This window comes from Myotis yumanensis, unplaced genomic scaffold (assembly GCF_028538775.1).
Source record: "Myotis yumanensis isolate MYYU_CA2020_CCGP unplaced genomic scaffold, mMyoYum1.0.hap1 SCAF_11, whole genome shotgun sequence".
Lineage (NCBI taxonomy): Eukaryota > Metazoa > Chordata > Mammalia > Chiroptera > Vespertilionidae > Myotis > Myotis yumanensis.
The window spans coordinates 10,581,523-10,599,398 of record NW_027223762.1 but is presented as its reverse complement, the minus strand read 5'-3'; the positions used below and the strand labels follow the sequence as shown (position 1 = coordinate 10,599,398).

The window sequence follows — 17,876 nt, the reverse complement described above, 5'->3', positions numbered from 1 at the left end:
AAATACCAAAACATGTTAAGGAAAATAGGAACATATACAAGAGAAAAGTGGAAGACATAAAAAAGAACCAAGTGTAGATGTAATGATAACTTTCTACTTTAATTTAAAATTTTTAAATTAAAAAACAACTTCTAGAGTTAAAAGGAGTAATACCTTATATGAAAAATTCAATGGGTGGACTTAACAGACCAGAATGCAGAAGAAAAGTCCACTGAACTTAAAGACAAACTATCCAAAATGAAGTACAGAGAGGAACAAAGTTGAAAAACAAACAGGATGTCAGTGACTTGTGGAACAATGTCAAGCAGTCTAACAGAGAGGGGAGAAAAAAATTATTTTAGGAAATAATTATTTTTCCAATTTTTCAAATAAAATTTTAGAAATATGAAAATTATAAACCTACATGTATAAGAAGCTAACAATAAACAGGATAAACAGAAAACCATACCAAGTCACATCACAATCAAGTTGCTAAAAACCAGTGATAAAGAGAAAATATTAGAAGCAGCTATAGAGCCTGGCCAGTGTGTCTCAGTGGTTGAGCATCAACCTATGAACCAGAAGGTCCCGGTTCAATTCCCGGTCGGGGCCCATGCCCTGTTTGTGGATGTGCAAGAGTCAGCCAATCAATGATTCTCTCCCATCGATGTTTCTCTCCCTCTCTCCTTTTCCCTTCCTCTCTCTGAAATAAATAAAAACATTAAAAAAAAAAAAAAAACCGGAAAAGGGGAAACAAAGGTGAGATTTTTCAGTGACTGCTCATTGAAAACAATGTAAGCTGGAAGAAAATGGAATGGCGTCTGAAAGCACTGAGAACATTTATTTTGTTCCTTGTAGGTTTACTAGCTTTATCACTGACAAGGTCTAGAGGCAGTGACAAGCAAGGGACAGTGAGTGCCCTGGAGCCCTGATTGTGGTCTCTAAGCCCTCTTCCCAGGAAAGGGCACCTGGAGTCCTGGGAAGAGCAGTGGAGTTCAAGTGGGGGGCAGGATCTATTCAAGATGAGACCAGGCAAGGAAACCAATAAGGTCTAATGGATATGACAGAAGAGCACAGGGGCCTCTTCACAGGCTCCCACTGGGCAAAGATAGGATAATTTTATCAAGAAAAAGATTATTGCAGTGGATTGAAGCACATCTGATACATGCAAATCCATGCATTCATATGATATTAAAAAACAAAAGTCCTTGGTAACAATTGGAGTTTGCTAAGGTACTGACTAGCTCATTGTTCTGAATTGTGTTAAGTAATAAATATCAACCATTTGTTTTACCTTTCCTGAATGAACAGTATTTCAAGATAAACAAATAGAGGAAAGTTGTTCCGTAAATGCAGAAAAATCAATATTTCACAACCCCCTAATAAAATAATGAATCTAAGAGGAAGTAAAATGGCAGCATAGGTAAACACCTGAACTTGCTGCCACGCACAATCACATTAAAACTACAACTAAAAGACAAAACGAATATCATCCAGAACCACGGGAAGGCTGGCTGAGTTGAAATTCTACAACTAGAAGGAAAGAGAAAAGCGCATTGAGTCCGGTAGGAGGTGCAGAGGTGTGGAAGTGTGGAGGTATGGAGGCACACGTAACGGGCTGGCAGCTGGGTGCGCTGGTGTCTTTTTCAATTGGGAGGGAGAAACAAGCTCCCGACTGCTCTGAATTCCAGTTCCAAGCGAGAATCTGGGGACCCAGACTATAATGGAGAGAAACTGGACTGTCTGTCATCGGGCCAGAACGTGAGGGTGGCTTTCTCGCAGAGGTGCTTGCAGCAGTCACTGTTCCTGCACAGGACCGAGGGACACAGAGACCCGGGACCTCTCCAAGGCAGAGCAGACTGGCAGCCATTGAGGTTTGCTCTGCCCTGATGATTCCCTGAGACCCCGCCTAACCCAATTTACAACCCCACCCAAGCTGTATGCAGAGGCTTTTGCACACGAATGGCTTGGCCTTCCTCCGCCTAAAAACCTGTCAAACTATAGCTGGGTCAGAGAACCCCACAGCTTCCAAAAGAAGGCTTAAGGCTTGTCAGCAGCCTGCATTACTTCACAGCTGCGCCTCATATGGGGATCTCCAAACCCCAAACAAAGAGGAGGAATCTGCAGATCTCTCTGTAGCTCCTGCTTGGTGGCCTCAGGCAGTGGCTGACTTTGCACCTCCTTGGAGATCCAAGAGCCAGTCTACCCGGTGATCAGAGTGGGACCATCCAGATTACAACTCTTCACATCCATAAGAGGCACACTCAGAGGGCAGACTCAGTGAGCGCCAAAGCCCCACTGAAGCAAGTCCTGCCCCATAAGGGTGTCTCCAGCACAGAACTTCTACAATTGTAGACACAGCTTGTCCTCACAGCCAATTGGCCTGGAGGTCAATTCCTCCCAGTGATACCAACAGCAATCAAGACTTATCCACAACAAGACTGTGCACACAGCCCACAAAGGGGTGCACCAAGAGTGTCCACCTCAGGTAACTGGGGAGGCCGAGCTACTGGGCCCTATAGGACACCTAGCACACAAGGCCACTCTATCAACACAGGAAGCAGCCAAAATGTGGAGACAAAGAAACAGGTCACAAATGAAAGAAATGGAGGAAAGCAAACTACTGGATATAGAATTCAAAACCACGGTTATAAGGTTACTCAAGAATCTTCTAGAAACCTCTGAGAAATTTAGTGAGACCCTCAAGGATATGAAAAAGGACCAATCAGAAATAAAGCATACACTGACTGAAATAAAGAATAATATACAGAGATCCAACAGCAAACTAGAGGTTCCCAAGAGTCAAGTCAAAGATTTGAAATACGAAGAAGCAAAAAACACCCAACTGGAAAAGCAAAATGAAAAAAAAGAATCCAAAAATATGAAGATAGTGCAAGGAGCCTCTGGGACAACTTCAAGGATACCAACATCCGAATTATGGGGGTGCCAGAAGAAGAGAGAGAGCAAGATATTGAAAACCTATTTGAAGAAATAATGACAGAAAACTTCCCCTACCTGGGGAAAGAAATAGACTTACAAGTCCAGGAAGCGCAGAGAACCCCAAACAAAAGGAATCCAAAGAGGACCACACCAAGACACATCATAATTAAAATACCAAGGGCAAAAGACAAAGAGAGAATCTTAAAAGCAGCAAGAGAAAGAAAGTCAGTTACCTGCAAGGGAATACCCATACGAATGTCAGCTGATTTCTCATCAGAAACTATGCAGGCCAGAAGGGAGTGGCAAGAAATATTCAAAGTGATGAATAGCAAGAACCTACAACCAAGATTACTCTACCCAGCAAAGCTATCATTTAGAATTGAAGGTCAGATAAAGAGCTTCACAGATAAGAAAAACCTAAGGGAGTTCATCACCGACAAACCAGTATTATATGAAATGCTGAAGGGTATTCTTTAAGAAAAGGAAGAAGAAGAAAAAAGTAAAGATGAAAATTATGAACAACAAAGTGACAACAAATACATATCTATCAACAAGTGAATCTAAAAATCAAATGAATAAAAAATCTGATGAACAGAATAAACTGGTGAATGTAATAAAATCAGGGGCATGGAAAGGGAGTGGACTGACAATTCTTGGGGGAAAGGGGGTGTGGGGGGTGCGTGAAGAGACTGGACAAAAATCTTACACCTATGGATGAGGACAGTGGGGGGGGTGGTGGTAAGGGCAGGGGGTGGGGTGAGAACCGGGTGGAGGGGAGCTATGGGGGGGAAAAGAGGAACAACTGTAATAACCCGAACAATAAAGATTTAGTTTTTTTTAAAAAATAATGAATCTAGTCAAGAACATCAGTAAATGCTAAAACCATTAGGTGAAAAGTAGACGGGGGACTTTATAATGGAAAGATACAACCAATAACATCTGAATCCACTGATCAGTATTTATAATCCATTATGTGCCTCCTATTTGATTTATAGGTACACTGTATTACCTATGATGGATTCTAGCCCCTTTTCAAAGAACAATACAAAAGCAAAAACTTTAATCAAGCATTTAGATCTAATCAATGGGTATAAAGAAACAAATTAAATGACACCACAAGAAACAATTAAATCCAGAATAGAGGGTATGTTATAAGATAACCTGTTTTTCTCACAAATAAATGACATGACAGAAAGAAAAATGCTTAAAACAGAAACCAACCAAATGCAAGATTTGTGGACCTTGTTTGGATATTGATTTTAACTGTAAAAGGATTTTTTTTTAAGACTGAGGAAGTTGCCCTGACCAGTTTGGCTCAGTGGATAGAGCATCAGCCTGTGGACTGAAGGGTCCCGGGTTCGATTCCGGACAAAGGCATGTACCTTGGTTGTGGGCACATCCCCAGTAGGGGGTGTGCAGGAGGCAGCTGATCAATGTTTCTCTCTCATTGATGTTTCTAACTCTCTGTCCCTCTCCCTTCCTCTCTGTAAAAAATAAAATATTAAAAAAGACTGAGGAAGTTTTCAGATGGACTGAGTTATTACAACATTTTTTGTTAATTTTTCTGGTGTGATAATGGCATTGAGGTTATATAAATTACTTCCAAGCGAAATAATAAATTGTCTGGGATTTGCTATAACCATTTCTTCCTGCAAAAAAATATGGGAAGAAAAAATAGATAAAATAAGTAGGAAAGTTTTGATTTTTATTGAGGTTTGGTGATGGGTACATGAAGTGTAGTCATTAGACTACTCTCTCTGTTTTACACATATTTTAACATTTCCATAATAAAAGTGTGGTGTGTGTGGGGTTTTTTTTTTAAAAAAAAGATAGTATGCTCAAAGACCTTGCATGTATCTATAAGATAGGGCCTCACTTAGTATGTATAGTGTTGTTTTACAATGAGATACAATTCTAACAAGTTGGCTGAAGTACCAGTTGTATGGGAGAAAACAGAATGATGCTGAAGACAGTATCCTTATAGAAATAAAAAGGTTTAACTGGTATCATTAGATAACATTGAAAACTCTTACATGTAGACAAAAGCTATAAAGGCATTAGGGGGCCACTTAGTGATGGTAAGTAGACCCCTCCACCTGTTTTCCTGCCAGCAGGCATTCCCCTCAAGGTGTACCCATCCGTGCCCCGCACCTGGACAAGACAGGGCCCAAGGCGCCTTGGAGACCCTCCTTGGTTTCTTTTCTCAAGGGCTGTAGTGTCCATTGGCCAAAGCTGTCTCCTGGGGGACTGCTTTTGTTCAAGGATCCGTGAGAGATAGTCCCAAGTTCTAACACCATATTCCACTATGCATTGCAACTTTTTTATTTTCCTTATCGTGATTTATTATTTTTCTATATTTCTTTGAAATTTGCCCATTTTAATTCATGTTCATTTCTCGCTCTGTGTTTGTGTCACGCTTGCTGTCTTTGCCTCCGTTGTTCCTAGGTTACAGTATAGCCAGGACATACCCAGTCACTTGGCCGATGAGCATGCGCTGATAGCCTCCTATGTGGCCCGTCTTCAGCACTGTGCACGGTCAGTGGGAGGGCGGCAGCAGCAGGCGGGTATCCAAGGGCTGAGCAAAGGGAGGGAGAGCTATGGGACCTGGGGTTGTCAGCTAGAAAAAGCTCTGCATGTGGGGGTTTTCTTGAGGAGCTACCAGCTATGTTGGGCAGAGTTTAGGTAATTTCCAAAGCATTCTTGGAAAGAAGCATTCTTGGAAAGAAGGAGCCTTGCCACACCTAGGTACCTACCTAACCACAGAGTCAGAAATTCTCCTTGAAAGTGAAATTCACTTCCTTCAGATTATATTATTCTTAAAGAGTGTATACTCAGAGATATGCAGTCCCAAAGATGTACACTCACAGAGGTATTTGATGCAACCTCTTACTGTTCATTCTTGCCTAAACAATGGAATCTTTCTGTTGATATTCAAAGCTTAGGGTTGATCAGTCCACAGATATCTCACTTTGTCTAATCTTTCATACCATCACCCTGTTACAACTTTACATGTTACATCTTCATCTCTTCCCCAAGATCTATCATTGTTGATTATTTAAACCAGGGGTTTTCAACAGTGGTATTAGATCATTGACACCTAAGGGACTTTTTCCAAATGATAATACACCTCATCTACACTAATAAAAGAGAAACATGGTAATTGGCGTACGACCGCTACCCTTCTGATTGGCTAATCAGCGTATCCTTATGCAAATTAACTGTCAGCCAAGATGGCGGCCGGCAGCCATGCACTGAAGCGAGCAGGGAGGCTTCCTTGCTCCAGTGACTGCAGACTGCAACGTTCCCCGCCTGACTTGCAGGCCTCTGAGTTGGCAGTTTGAAACATTCTAACAAATATAGCCGGCTGGGATCTCAGAGCTGAAGTTATACATTGTTTCGATTATAGAACGGCAAACAAACCAGCAGTGGAAGCCTCAGAGCTAGAGCCAGAGCTAAAGCTGGCCCAGAAGAAAAAAAAAAAAGAAAAAAAGGAGCGGTTGGGAGCTTCCCGCCAGCCTGAAAGCAGCCCTCAGCCCCTCACCCAGACTGGCCAGGCACCCCAGTGGGGACCCCCACCCTGATCCAGGACACCCTTCAGGGCAAACCAGCCGGCCCCCAGGCCTCTATCCTATATAGTAAAAGGGTAATATGCCTCCCAGCACCGGGATCAGCGGAGCAGTGAGGCCTCCTGGCACCAGATCAGCGTGACAGGGGGCAGTGCCCAAACCCCCTGATCGCCCTGCGGCTCTGTGTGTGACAGGGGGTGGAGCCCCAACCTCCTGATTGGCCCTGCTCTGTGTGTGACAGGGTGCGGCGCCCAAACCCCCTCCCCCCCCTCCACGGGCCCTGCTCTGTGTGTGACAGGGTAGAGCCATAACCTCCCCATCGGCCCTGCCCCGAGTGTGACAGTGGTGGCGCCCAAACCCCCTGATCCGCCCTGCTCTGTGTGTGACAGGGGGCGGTGCCCCAACCCCCTGATCCACCCTGCTCTGTGTGTGACAGGGGGCGGTGCCCCAACTCCCCTATTGGCCCTACTCTGTGCGTGACAGGGAGGAGCTCCCCAACCCCCTGATGGGCCCTCCTCTGTGCGTGACAGGGGGGAGTTCCCCAACCCCCTGATGGGCCCTGCTCTGTGCGTGATGGGGGGGGCGAGGGGGGGGCAGTGTCCCAACCCCCTGATTGGCCCTGCTCTGTGAGTGACAGGGGGCAGCGCCCCAACCTCCTGATTGGCCCTGCTCTGTGCGTGATAGGGGGTGGCACCACAACCTCCCCATCGACCCTGCCTTGAGTGTGACAGGGGGCGGTGCCCCAACCCCCCAATCAGCCCTACCCTGAGCGTGACTGAGGGTGGCATCACAACCTCCCAATCCGCCCTGCTCTGTGCATGACGGGGCGGCGCCCCAACTCCCCAATCAGCCCTGCTCTGAGCCCGACCAGGGGCTGCACTTAGGGATTGGGCCTGCCCTCTGCCACCAGGAGCAGGCCTAAGCCAGCAGGTCGTTATCTCCCGAGGGGTCCCAGACTGCGAGAGGGCACAGGCCGGGCTGAGGGACCCCCCCTTCCCCCCCGAGTGCACAAATTTTTGTGCACCGGGCCTCTAGTATTATAATAATTATTTATACTGTAGTAGCCCCACCTACCCCTTTCCCTGAAAACTACTCTGGTAGTGACCCCTTGTTAATATGGAAATGGGACTGATCCCTCCGTGGGTTAGGATGGAAAAATGTTTGATAGCCACTAACTACAGCAGAGTTCACATTTTGAAAGAATTAACACCAAACCAGGTGCCATTACATTCAGGCAGACCCAGAGCTACCTGCCCAATCCATGCCCACACCCACCACCACTCTGCAAGGAGAATGCAGGAAAGGTTTAAATAATCTAAAGCCATTCCAGCCACTCTACATGCAGCAAAGAAGAGTCGCTGTGCCAGACAACTCGAGATGCTTATTCTGAGAGAAAATGAAACCCATAATCTATAAGCTAAACACATAAGAGAGGCTGGACCTTACCTTTTGATCTTAGCTTTGCCTGTAGCATGCCATGGTTCCAGGGGCAGGTCATTTTTATTTCCATGATAACAAACAAATTAATAATGAGAAAAATAATTTAAAAGGACTCTTTTTAATATTATATTATTATGCTTTATACCGTTATACTTTATACCATTCCCCATAGTTTTCCCCGTATGACTAAATGGCATTGCTGTTTTTAGGCATTTACCTGTCTCTAAAGCCTTAAAGAGACTGTAGGGTTCCCCTGCTTCCCACGTATGTGTGATAGGCTTATCCTAGGGGAGAGAAGGAAGGCCTGACCTTTGAGCATTGTATCACAGTCCGCTCATCCAGCAGATGACTCCTGTGCACTCTGCCCAGCCCCGGGGTCTGTAGGAATGGAGTTGTCTCACCCGTGGCAGGAGAGCTCACTGAAAGCCAGTCAGGACAGTTGTCCGGGTGATTAAAAGTTTCCGTGGTGAAAGTAGCAACAGCATCTTGGACAGCAACTGCCCCCTGATATTTCAGCCCAAGAAGTTTTATGGTAGGTTTAGTCAAAGTCCTCAAGTCTTTGGCTTAGCGATAAGGCTCCCTGCTCAAGAATTGGTGGCGGGAACTCTGGGAGAACATGAAGATTGGGTGAGTATTACATCTCGTCTTGATTCATAGTCTGAGGAACTGAGCTTCCTACTTCCAAAAAGAAATAAGAAATTTCCTGGCTAATTCTGGAAATGAAAGTCAGTTCAAGCAGGAGAATAGGGAATCTTTCTAATTTTTCTTGACCTTAAAGCTTCTCATCAACACAACGTTCTAGTTTCTGGTTAGAAAACAAAGCCAATGAAAGCAACCATGTTGTCTGCACTTGGGGATAAATGACTAAGCGGATTAGCCTTCCCTGGGAGATGGACTGGAATGGAGAAGGAGCTCTTTTGCACAGAGGAACCTATTGTGTCCTCTGCCAGACTTCTTAGGCTGCCAGTCCCTCCATAATATTATCTGCTTTGTTGTTAAATGTTCATTTCTATTGTTTTTTTAAAAAGATAAAGATAGTTCTCTTTTTTTCAGACAAACACCTTTAAGGCACAAATATATTTCAGCCCAGACCTTGCAGCCTTGACTGTGACCTATTAAAGTTAACTGGTGGTAGCATGCTCTTATTATAAGATCATCTTTTGAGAGGATGATTACATGTGCTGGAAACTGACATTTGCACACCTAAAATTATAAAGTGTTCAGAAGTGTCATAGGCAGAAGACTTAAAGCACATTTTTAAAACATTCATCCTAGAGCAGTGGTTGGCAAACTGCGGCTCGTGAGCCACATGCGGCTCTTTGGCCCCTTGAGTGTGGCTCTTCCACAAAATGCCACATGTGGGCGGACACATACAGTGCGATTGAAACTTCATGGCCCATGCGCAGAAGTCAGTATTTTGTGGAAGAGCCACACTCAAGGGGCCAAAGAGCCGCATGTGGCTCGTGAGCCACAGTTTGCCGACCACTGTAGAGGAAAGACTAAACTTAAAGAATTAGCCACAGAGGTAGAAATATAGAAAGGTGGAAAAAAATCCAGGAAAAATACAGCTGGTTGTGCATGTGAAAAGGCCAGATGGATCCTTGTTAATTTAATTTCACCCTTCCCAGATTCCCCTCAGTAACTATAACAAGATTTGATGAGTATTAAACTCATGTCTTTAAATTTTTTCATATTACTTGTCATATTGCTTAATTCCAATCAAGGGCTTTCAGAACTCCAAGAACCTAGGACCAAAGTAAAAGCAAGCCCCAACAGCCATTCCTGGTCAGTCATCATCATCTCTGTTATCTTAAAGGTTCTGCCAGACTTAAAGAGAATTCTATGGCCACAGTCCTTATTAATCTAGGAGTGCCCTGATATGAACAAAGGACAGTTGATGTAACATACTGAGTAATGGAGGCAATTATTTCATGTAAAGTTCATTGCATCACATAGAGCTGGCATACTACACAAGAACCCTTTTTTCATCCAGGTGTGGCATTACCTGATATCCCACCTACGTGGGTCTTTAAATTTTTAGAGTGCTGGAACTCTTGTTAAAGGGTAATGGAACTAAATTACTTCACTCTAAGATGGGGCTACATTTGTAGAACAAGCATGGTAAAAAGAAGAAAAAGAGGCATTGAAAGAAAATGTTTGATACCATGTGATCCCCAAATTTACTGTAAACTGGGCCTGCCCAAGCCTAGATGCCTCAGCCAATATTAATTTTCCTCAGCCCTGTTTTTCATGATGCTTAGTCTTTTTGAATTCAAGACCTATGTCCAAAAGTCATGAGTTTTTAAAAACATTTGATTAGAAATCCCTCTCTCAGACTTTGGAAATGCCCTGTCTTTTCTCAGTCCTTGTATAAAAGAAGAAATGCCCTTCTGGTGGTGTAAGAGGGTTGGGATGTGCTGCTGAAGAGAAATGACACACGTGGCCTCATTTCTCTAACTCCCCTTTGTGTCAGAAGACCAATGGTACCTATAACCCAGGCCTCTGTTTCTTTTGTTACCATTCTTTTTTTTTTTTTTTTTTTTTTACAAGCTTATTTCCCATCTGTCTTTTGAAGAGGAGCAAGAGTAGGGGATGTTTACTAAACACTTGTTGAATGTTTATCTCCTTGGCAGCGTCCTGGACAGTCCCAGCCGACTGGATGAGGAGCACCGGCTTATAGCTCGCTATGCTGCCCGGCTGGCTGCAGAGGCAGGGAACATGGTGAGTCATCAGAGGATCCCCATAGATAGCAAAAGTTAGCATGACTTTAATGTACAAGTGGTGGGGGAACAGTACACATGAAACTCAGGAGAGCAAGAACCTCAGGGACAGGAGAGGAATGGGTTTAGAGAGGGGATTACAGTGGCTTTAATTTTATCTATAATATTCCATTTCTTTAAAAAATGAATTGAGAACAGAAAAAGTGTCAATTTGGTTCTTAAAAAGATCAATAAATTTAATAAATCCCTAGAAATCCTGATCAAGAAAAAAAGAAAGAAAACACAAATTACCAATATCACAAATGTAAAAGAGACATCATCACTACAGATCCTACAGCCATTATAAGGATGCTAAAGGAATATTCTGAGCAATATTTTGCCAATGAATTTGTTAGCCTAGGTGAAATAGACAAAATCCTTGAAAGATAAACCAACAAAACTGACATAAAAATAAATAGAAAATCTAAATAGTCTTAAACCTGTTAAAGAAATTGTATTGATAACTGACTTCACACAAGGAAAACTTCAAGCTCTGATGGCTTAACTGTTAAATATGATCATATTCTTAAAGAAGAAAGTCTAGCAATCTCACATAAAGCTGGCATACTACACAAGAACCCTATTTTCTAATAGAAAATAGAGGAAGAAGAAACACTTCCCAAGTCATTTCATCAGGCCCCTATAAACTGATGCCACAAGAATACGAGGCAATCAAATGCAAAGAAAATTGATCACAAATTCCCTTACGAACATGGATGAAAAAAAACCTTAACAAAATATTAGCAAATTGAATCCAGCAATATGCAAACACGATAATACTCCATGATCAAGTGAGATTTGTTTTAGGAATACAAATATAGTAATACACAAAATCAACCATATTAGCAGTTTAAAGAAGAAAATTATAAGATCATTTCAATAGATGCAGAAAAAGCATGTGACAAAATATAATACCCATTTATGATAGTAAAACTTCTCAATACACAAGGAGTAGAAGAAACTTTCTCAATCTGATAAAGAATACCTACAAAAAACATATAACTAATAATATACTTAAAGATTAAATTTTGGAATACTTCCCCTACCTAATATTCAAAACAAGACAAAGATGTCCCCTTTCACCACCCCTATTCAGAGTTGTACCAGAGGTCCTAGCCAGTGCAACATCACAAGAAGAAAGGGGCAGAAATACTGGAAAGGAAGAAGTAAAACTGTTATTATTTGCAGATGACATGACTATATAGAAAGTTCTAAGGAATCTATAAAAACACTACTAGAACAAATTTGTGACTTCATAGCAATGTTGCAAGATATACAAAGTCAATATAAAAATTTTGATTATTTCTATCTACCTGCAGTGAACATTTAGACAATTAGATTTAGGAAAAATATCATTTACTATAACATTAAAAAACATCAAATACAAGCAGGGAGTGAGATGAAAGGAGGGATGATCTGAAGCCAAAATGACAGGCTGTGTAAGCGTTGTCCACGTAAAGGAAATGTAATGTGTGCCCACTGGGTGTTTCAACATGCGGAAAGGCCCTGAGGTTGGAGACTTCACAGAGAACAATACTGGAGTGACATTAGGCTGGGCAGGCAGGCCAGATCTCTCAGGACCGTATTTTGCAAACACAGTATATTAATTACAGAAATGTGTACCAATTTATATTTACATTTCATAGGAAGGTAGAGTTATGAAAGCTGCCAGGAGAGAGTCTTGCTTTGTTTCTCCCTCTCAAAAAGTAACTTATTCCTTTGGGTTTGTTTAGAATTCAAAATCTTTTCTTTGAAAATCTGATATTAGGTCATGCCTCAGACTGTAACATTACAGCTCTAAAGGTTAGTGAAATAGAACGGAATAGGGAAAAAACATCTGGGGAAAAAGCATAGTTCCATTTCATCAGTTAAACCTCACGTATACCCTCAATCAGTCACAACTGTTCAAGCTATTTTAGCAATTAAAATTTATATGTAAAATAAATTGAATTTGTTGAGAGGGACAGTGCTGTGATTGAATTTTTAAAATTAAGTATACTTAATGCCGTTATATAGTCTTGTTGGCTTTACAATAGTATTTTTTTTTAATGCTGTAAATTAAAGCTCCGAAACCATTTGACCCTCAAAAGGAGATTGCAGTTCTCCTGCACGGCAAACAAGATAAGTCTGTTTACACCTGATAGTTTCTGATACCAATTCTTATTCGTGTGAAAATGAGAATTGTTAGAATGGGCTTGAGACTAAATACCGATATGGTCCCTTTCATCTTCAGTTTATTTTTCAAAGTGTAGCTGTCTTATAAATATTGGACTCTCAGCAAGGATTCTTCTTGACTAGACTTCTGTTAAACAGACTTCTAATCTGCTAATCTCTCCCTGATACAGGTGCTTTGCATAAAGTGGGTGTAGCGCTCAGAAGAATTTATTTATAGCCTGCCAGATAGGCTTTGTATTGACTTTTTTTCCCCAAAAAAAACCTTCTTCCACAAAAAAAGACCATTAAATCATGTTAGCAGTCGGCAGTACACCCTGGGGAGTGCCTCAGCATCGAGCCCTCATGTCTCCCCAGGTGGCACACCTGGCCACTGACACCTCTTCACACTCGCCCTGGAATAAAGAAATTCTAGCTCCCTCAGACAAGCCAGGAGAACTGATTTGTTTTTTTGAAGTGCCTAAATGCCTTTAAAAAACAAAACTATAGTGTGTGGTAAATCATAATAATAACTGCAAATTCTTAAAAGTTTTATCACAGATGTCACCAGCATTAGATATAATGAGATGCTTTGGGTTTGCTTTTAAAGTCGTTTTTCTTTATGAAAAAAGTAAAAACTCATAAAGGAAAAGTTAGGAGAAAGGTAAAAGGAAGGGGAAATCGTGTAGTTTCATTCCACCGAACTTGGGCACCGTTTTGAGAAGCTTTTTCTCAGGAGCCCCATCCTGGCCCTCGCTGCCTCCTCGTGTGTCAGCATGCGCCATGCCGGAGGTCTCCCGGTGGCTTCTTGGAGTTAAAGATCCATGGTGTCCAGGTGGTGTCCAGCACACATTTAATGACTCAAAATGCCCCATAAAATAATAATTGTCAAACCTGGCTACATATCATCGTGTGAAGCATTTAAAAAATATATAGATCCTTGACTTTGCCACAGACCTACTGAATCAGAATCTCTGGGTTTTGGGGATCTCTTGATTTTTATTTTTATGTTAAAAAAGAAAAATTTTCCCATCTTCTTATTCACAGCTAGCTTTGTAACCACTACCCTAAAAAGCATTATTGGGTTTTTGAGAGACAAGAGAGAGATTAATAATCCACATCCCTGCGGTTAGTCTAAGTGGGGTGGGGACGATGGCGGGATTTCCCCTGGGATATAAGGAAGTCCAGTTAATCTCAGGCACATCTCTTTGGAACTCACCCTGGCCAGTCTATTTTTAGGAGCTGCAGACATGCATGTTACCAGATTGCAGTTTGCTGGCTGTCGGCTCTCCTTGGTTGTGTAACTTTTGTCCAGTTTTACTGCAGGGGTCTTGTTTCTTATCCTGTATCTTCCAGAGGTATCTCCATCTCATTAAAGATGATGGAGCTCTGTGAGATGACCTAAACCCAAGAGAATGCTAACGTAACAGAGGAAGCGATCCTCTTCGCTGTCTTTTTGTAAATATTCCCACTTTACAGGCAGGAAAATAAAGGTATAGTGAAACAAAATAAATCGAGGTTAGCATGGCAAGTAACCTAGGATTCCCAACTAGTGTGCCTACTTCCATTCTTACCCACTTCAGTCAGTTCTCCACTTGGTAGCCAGAGCAGTGTTGTTTGTAACAAACTTTTATGATAGAACAGTTTTAAATTTACAGGAAAATTGTGAAGCTGGGACTGAGGATTTCCATATCGCCTATACTCAGTTTCCCCCATTAGTAACGTCTTCCATTAGTATGGAATGTTGGGTGTAATTACTGAGCCAGTAGCGATACATTATTATTAACTAAAGGCCATACTTTATTTAGGTCCTGTTAGTTTTTTACCTAATGCCTTTTTCTGTTCCGGGATCTCATCCAGGACACCACTTTGTGTTTATTTGTCATGCCTCCTTGGTTCCTCTGGGCTGCGACAGTTTCTCTGGCTGCCCTTGTGTTCTGATGACCTTGACGGTTTTGAGGAGTTCTAGTCAAGTTGTAGAAGGTCCCTTCGTTGGGATTAGTCTGAAGTCTGTCTCCTGATTAGACTGGGGCTGTAGGTTTTGAGGAAGAAGGTAAGTGCCCTTTTCTAACATCAGATCAAGGGTTTGTAGCATTAAAATTATTTATCACTGTCGCTGTTGACCTTGCTCACCTGGCTGAGGAAGTGTTCGTCAGCGTTTTCCAATATAAAGTTTCTCTTTCCCCCCTTTCCACCTGTCCTCTCTGAAAGGAAGTCACTATGGATAGGCCACACAGGCGTTAGGCTCACCTCCTTGAGCGTAGAGTATGTTCATGCATTATTTGGAATTGATATATTTTTCTGTTCAGAATCCTATGGTGGATTCAGAAAACCATGCGGGAGCAGCAGCAAGCCTCCGCCTTTGCCCTTCTTTCTGCCCAGCTGGCTCATCCCCCTGATCTCCCCCTGGTCTCTCTGACCTTCCCCTGGTCTCTCTGACCTTCCCCTGGTCCCCCTGACCTTCCCCTGGACCCCCTGACCTTCCCCTGGTCCCCCTGACCTTCCCCTGGTCCCCCTGACCTTCCCCTGGTTCGATTCCCCATCTCATTGAGTCTGAGAGCAGTTTCACAACCACCTCATTTACAAAGAGTCTGTGTCAGCTCACTGTTTCGTTACCCTGTATTTCTTCATCGCATTTACCACAACGGGTCACACATATTGGGTTTGTTTCTTTTTTTATCCCCTAATGCACCCCTGGTTTCTAGAACAGTATCTAGCGCATAGTGAATGCTCAGGATATATTTGTTGAATAGAAGAATGAAGTATTTAATATTTGAAGGAAATCATCTTTAGATCTCTTCTTGCCGAAGTAGTCTGTGTCTTTATGATCTAATAATTCCCTTTCTGGCTTTTTCTTGTCACTGTCCTGGAGGCATTTTAGGAGAAAGGATAACCTGGCTTTTTAAAATTTTTTATTTTATTTTTAAAAATGTTTTTATTGTTGATAGTATTACAGATATCTCCCATTTCCCCTCCCCTTTTATTTTTTAAAGGAGCAGCATGGTGTTTAAGATAGTAAATAAATAAAATTCTAAGTTTATCTGTTATTTAATGCACTTGACTGTGTATAAAATCTGACCGGGTAAAATAAGCCAGCAGTGGACACTCACCACCAGGGCTCTCCCTGTTGTGTCTCCATGCACGTCGCCCCAGGTGGGACCGCTGCCTCGGGATTTGAATCTTCCTCCAGCCCCCCCCCCCCCCCCCAGCCCCCTGTGTCTTTGTATTTGAGTAACACTTGGTGCCAAAGATTCCTGCCTGTTAGGAGTCACTATTGATGGTAACGCTTGATTTCTGTATTAACCTCTTCAGACACTCAAAACTGAAAAGATCCTTCAGAAGTTTCCAGTGAAATACTATGGGGTTTTTGTATTTTTTTTTCCCACCAGATGAAGCAAATTCCTTTCAGAGATCATTCCTCATCCATCATTCTCCCTGGCCCCACTCTAATAAGGAGCCATTAGCTGTAACTCCAGTTTTCAGAAATTGTAAACCTGTTATTCATAGCAGGTTCGGTCTCAAGCAAGCCCTTTTTCCCAGGTTCAACTCAGGCTCTCACAAGACTCTTCATAAAACATAGAAAATTTGCTGAATTGGCTGCTGGTTCACTCTTCTCTGGAGGAAGAAAAATCACCTTGTTTTTCTCTAAGAAGAAAAATATTTGGTAGTTTCGTTAAAAAGTCTCCCACCCAGGTTTGCTATGCTGCTTTGCCCTGTTTATTTAGGAAGTACCACATGAAAAGATTTACTTATTGTACTCACTGTATCTTCAAGCTTTAGAGAGGAAACCAGGTTTCTGCTTCATCGTAGGTCATGTTTTGGACAGAACTTAAGAATGTGCAGAGTGAAGCGTAGCCGTCGGTGCCTTCATGAAAGCTTTTCTTCTGATTAATCAATAAAAGGGAAGCATCGCCTGTTCATCCATTTTCCTAGTTTGTGTTGATTCACTTCCATATTCTTAAAGGGGGGTCACAGGGCTAGGAACATCGGTGGATTTGGCAAATCAAAACCATAATGATTTCTCGAGAGATTATATGTAAGTGGCCAATAAAACGTAAAAGAACGCTCAACATATTAGTCATTAGGAAGGTGTAAATTGAATCCACAATGAGAGAGCATTTCATACCCACTGGGATGACTATGATCAAAGAGAAGGGCAGGCCCCTGCTGGTTTGGCTCAGTGGGTAGGGCGTCGGCCTGCGGACTGAAGGGTCCCAGGTTCGATTCCAGCCGAGGGCACATGCCCAGGTTACGGGCTCGATCCCCAGGAGGGGGCATGCAGGAGGCAGCTGATCCATGATGCTCTCTCATCATTGATGTTTCTGTCTCTCCCTCCCTTTCTCTCTGAAATCAATAAAAATATTTTTTTTAAAAAGGCAATAACAAGTGTTGACAAGGACATGAGAAAAAATGGAATCCTGTTATGCTGATAGTGGGAATGTAAAATAGTACAGCCACTTAGGAAACCAGTTTGGCAATTCTTCAAATGGCAGTTACTGTATGACCCAGCAATTCCATTCCTAGAAATATACCCAAGAGAAATGAAAATATATCTCTACACAAAAACTTGTCCACAAATGTTCATAGCAGCATTATTCAAATTAGCCAAAAAAATGGGAGCAGCCCAAATATCCATCAACTGTGGAGTAAACGAGATGTGTTATATCCACGTAATGGAATATTATTCGGCTGTAAAAACAAGAATGAAATACCGATACATGCTACAACGTGGATGAACCTTGAAAATATTTTGCTAAGTGAAAGAAGCCAGACAGAAAAGACCACATGTTATATAATTCCATTTGTATGAAATATTCAGAATAGGCTAGTCTACAGAGACAGAAGCTAGATTAGTAGTTGTCAGGGTGGGGGAGGGGACGAGGGGGAGTGGCTGCTAATGAGTATGGGGTTTCCTTGTGGGGCGATGGAAATATTCTGGAATTAGTGATGATGGTTTAATAATCTCATACATATACTTGAAACCACTGAATTGCACACTTTCAAAGGGTAGATTTTATGGCATGTAAATTATATATCAATT

At 42.2% G+C, this 17,876-nt stretch overlaps 1 protein-coding gene across 16 annotated transcripts in view; it reads left to right on the top strand.

Annotated features, from left to right (window-relative positions):
• DTNB (dystrobrevin beta) overlaps positions 1–17,876 on the top strand; it is a 157,042-nt gene that overhangs the window by 101,434 nt on the left and 37,732 nt on the right. For 12 of the 16 annotated variants that reach the window (XM_070428832.1, XM_070428830.1, XM_070428827.1 and 9 more), the window contains 2 exons: positions 5,365–5,454; positions 10,559–10,646. In XM_070428832.1, the coding sequence (XP_070284933.1) occupies positions 5,365–5,454; positions 10,559–10,646 (178 nt within the window). The remainder of the gene's footprint in view (positions 1–5,364; positions 5,455–10,558; positions 10,647–17,876) is intronic. The other 4 variants (XM_070428829.1, XM_070428826.1, XM_070428828.1 and 1 more) reach the window with 1 other exon arrangement.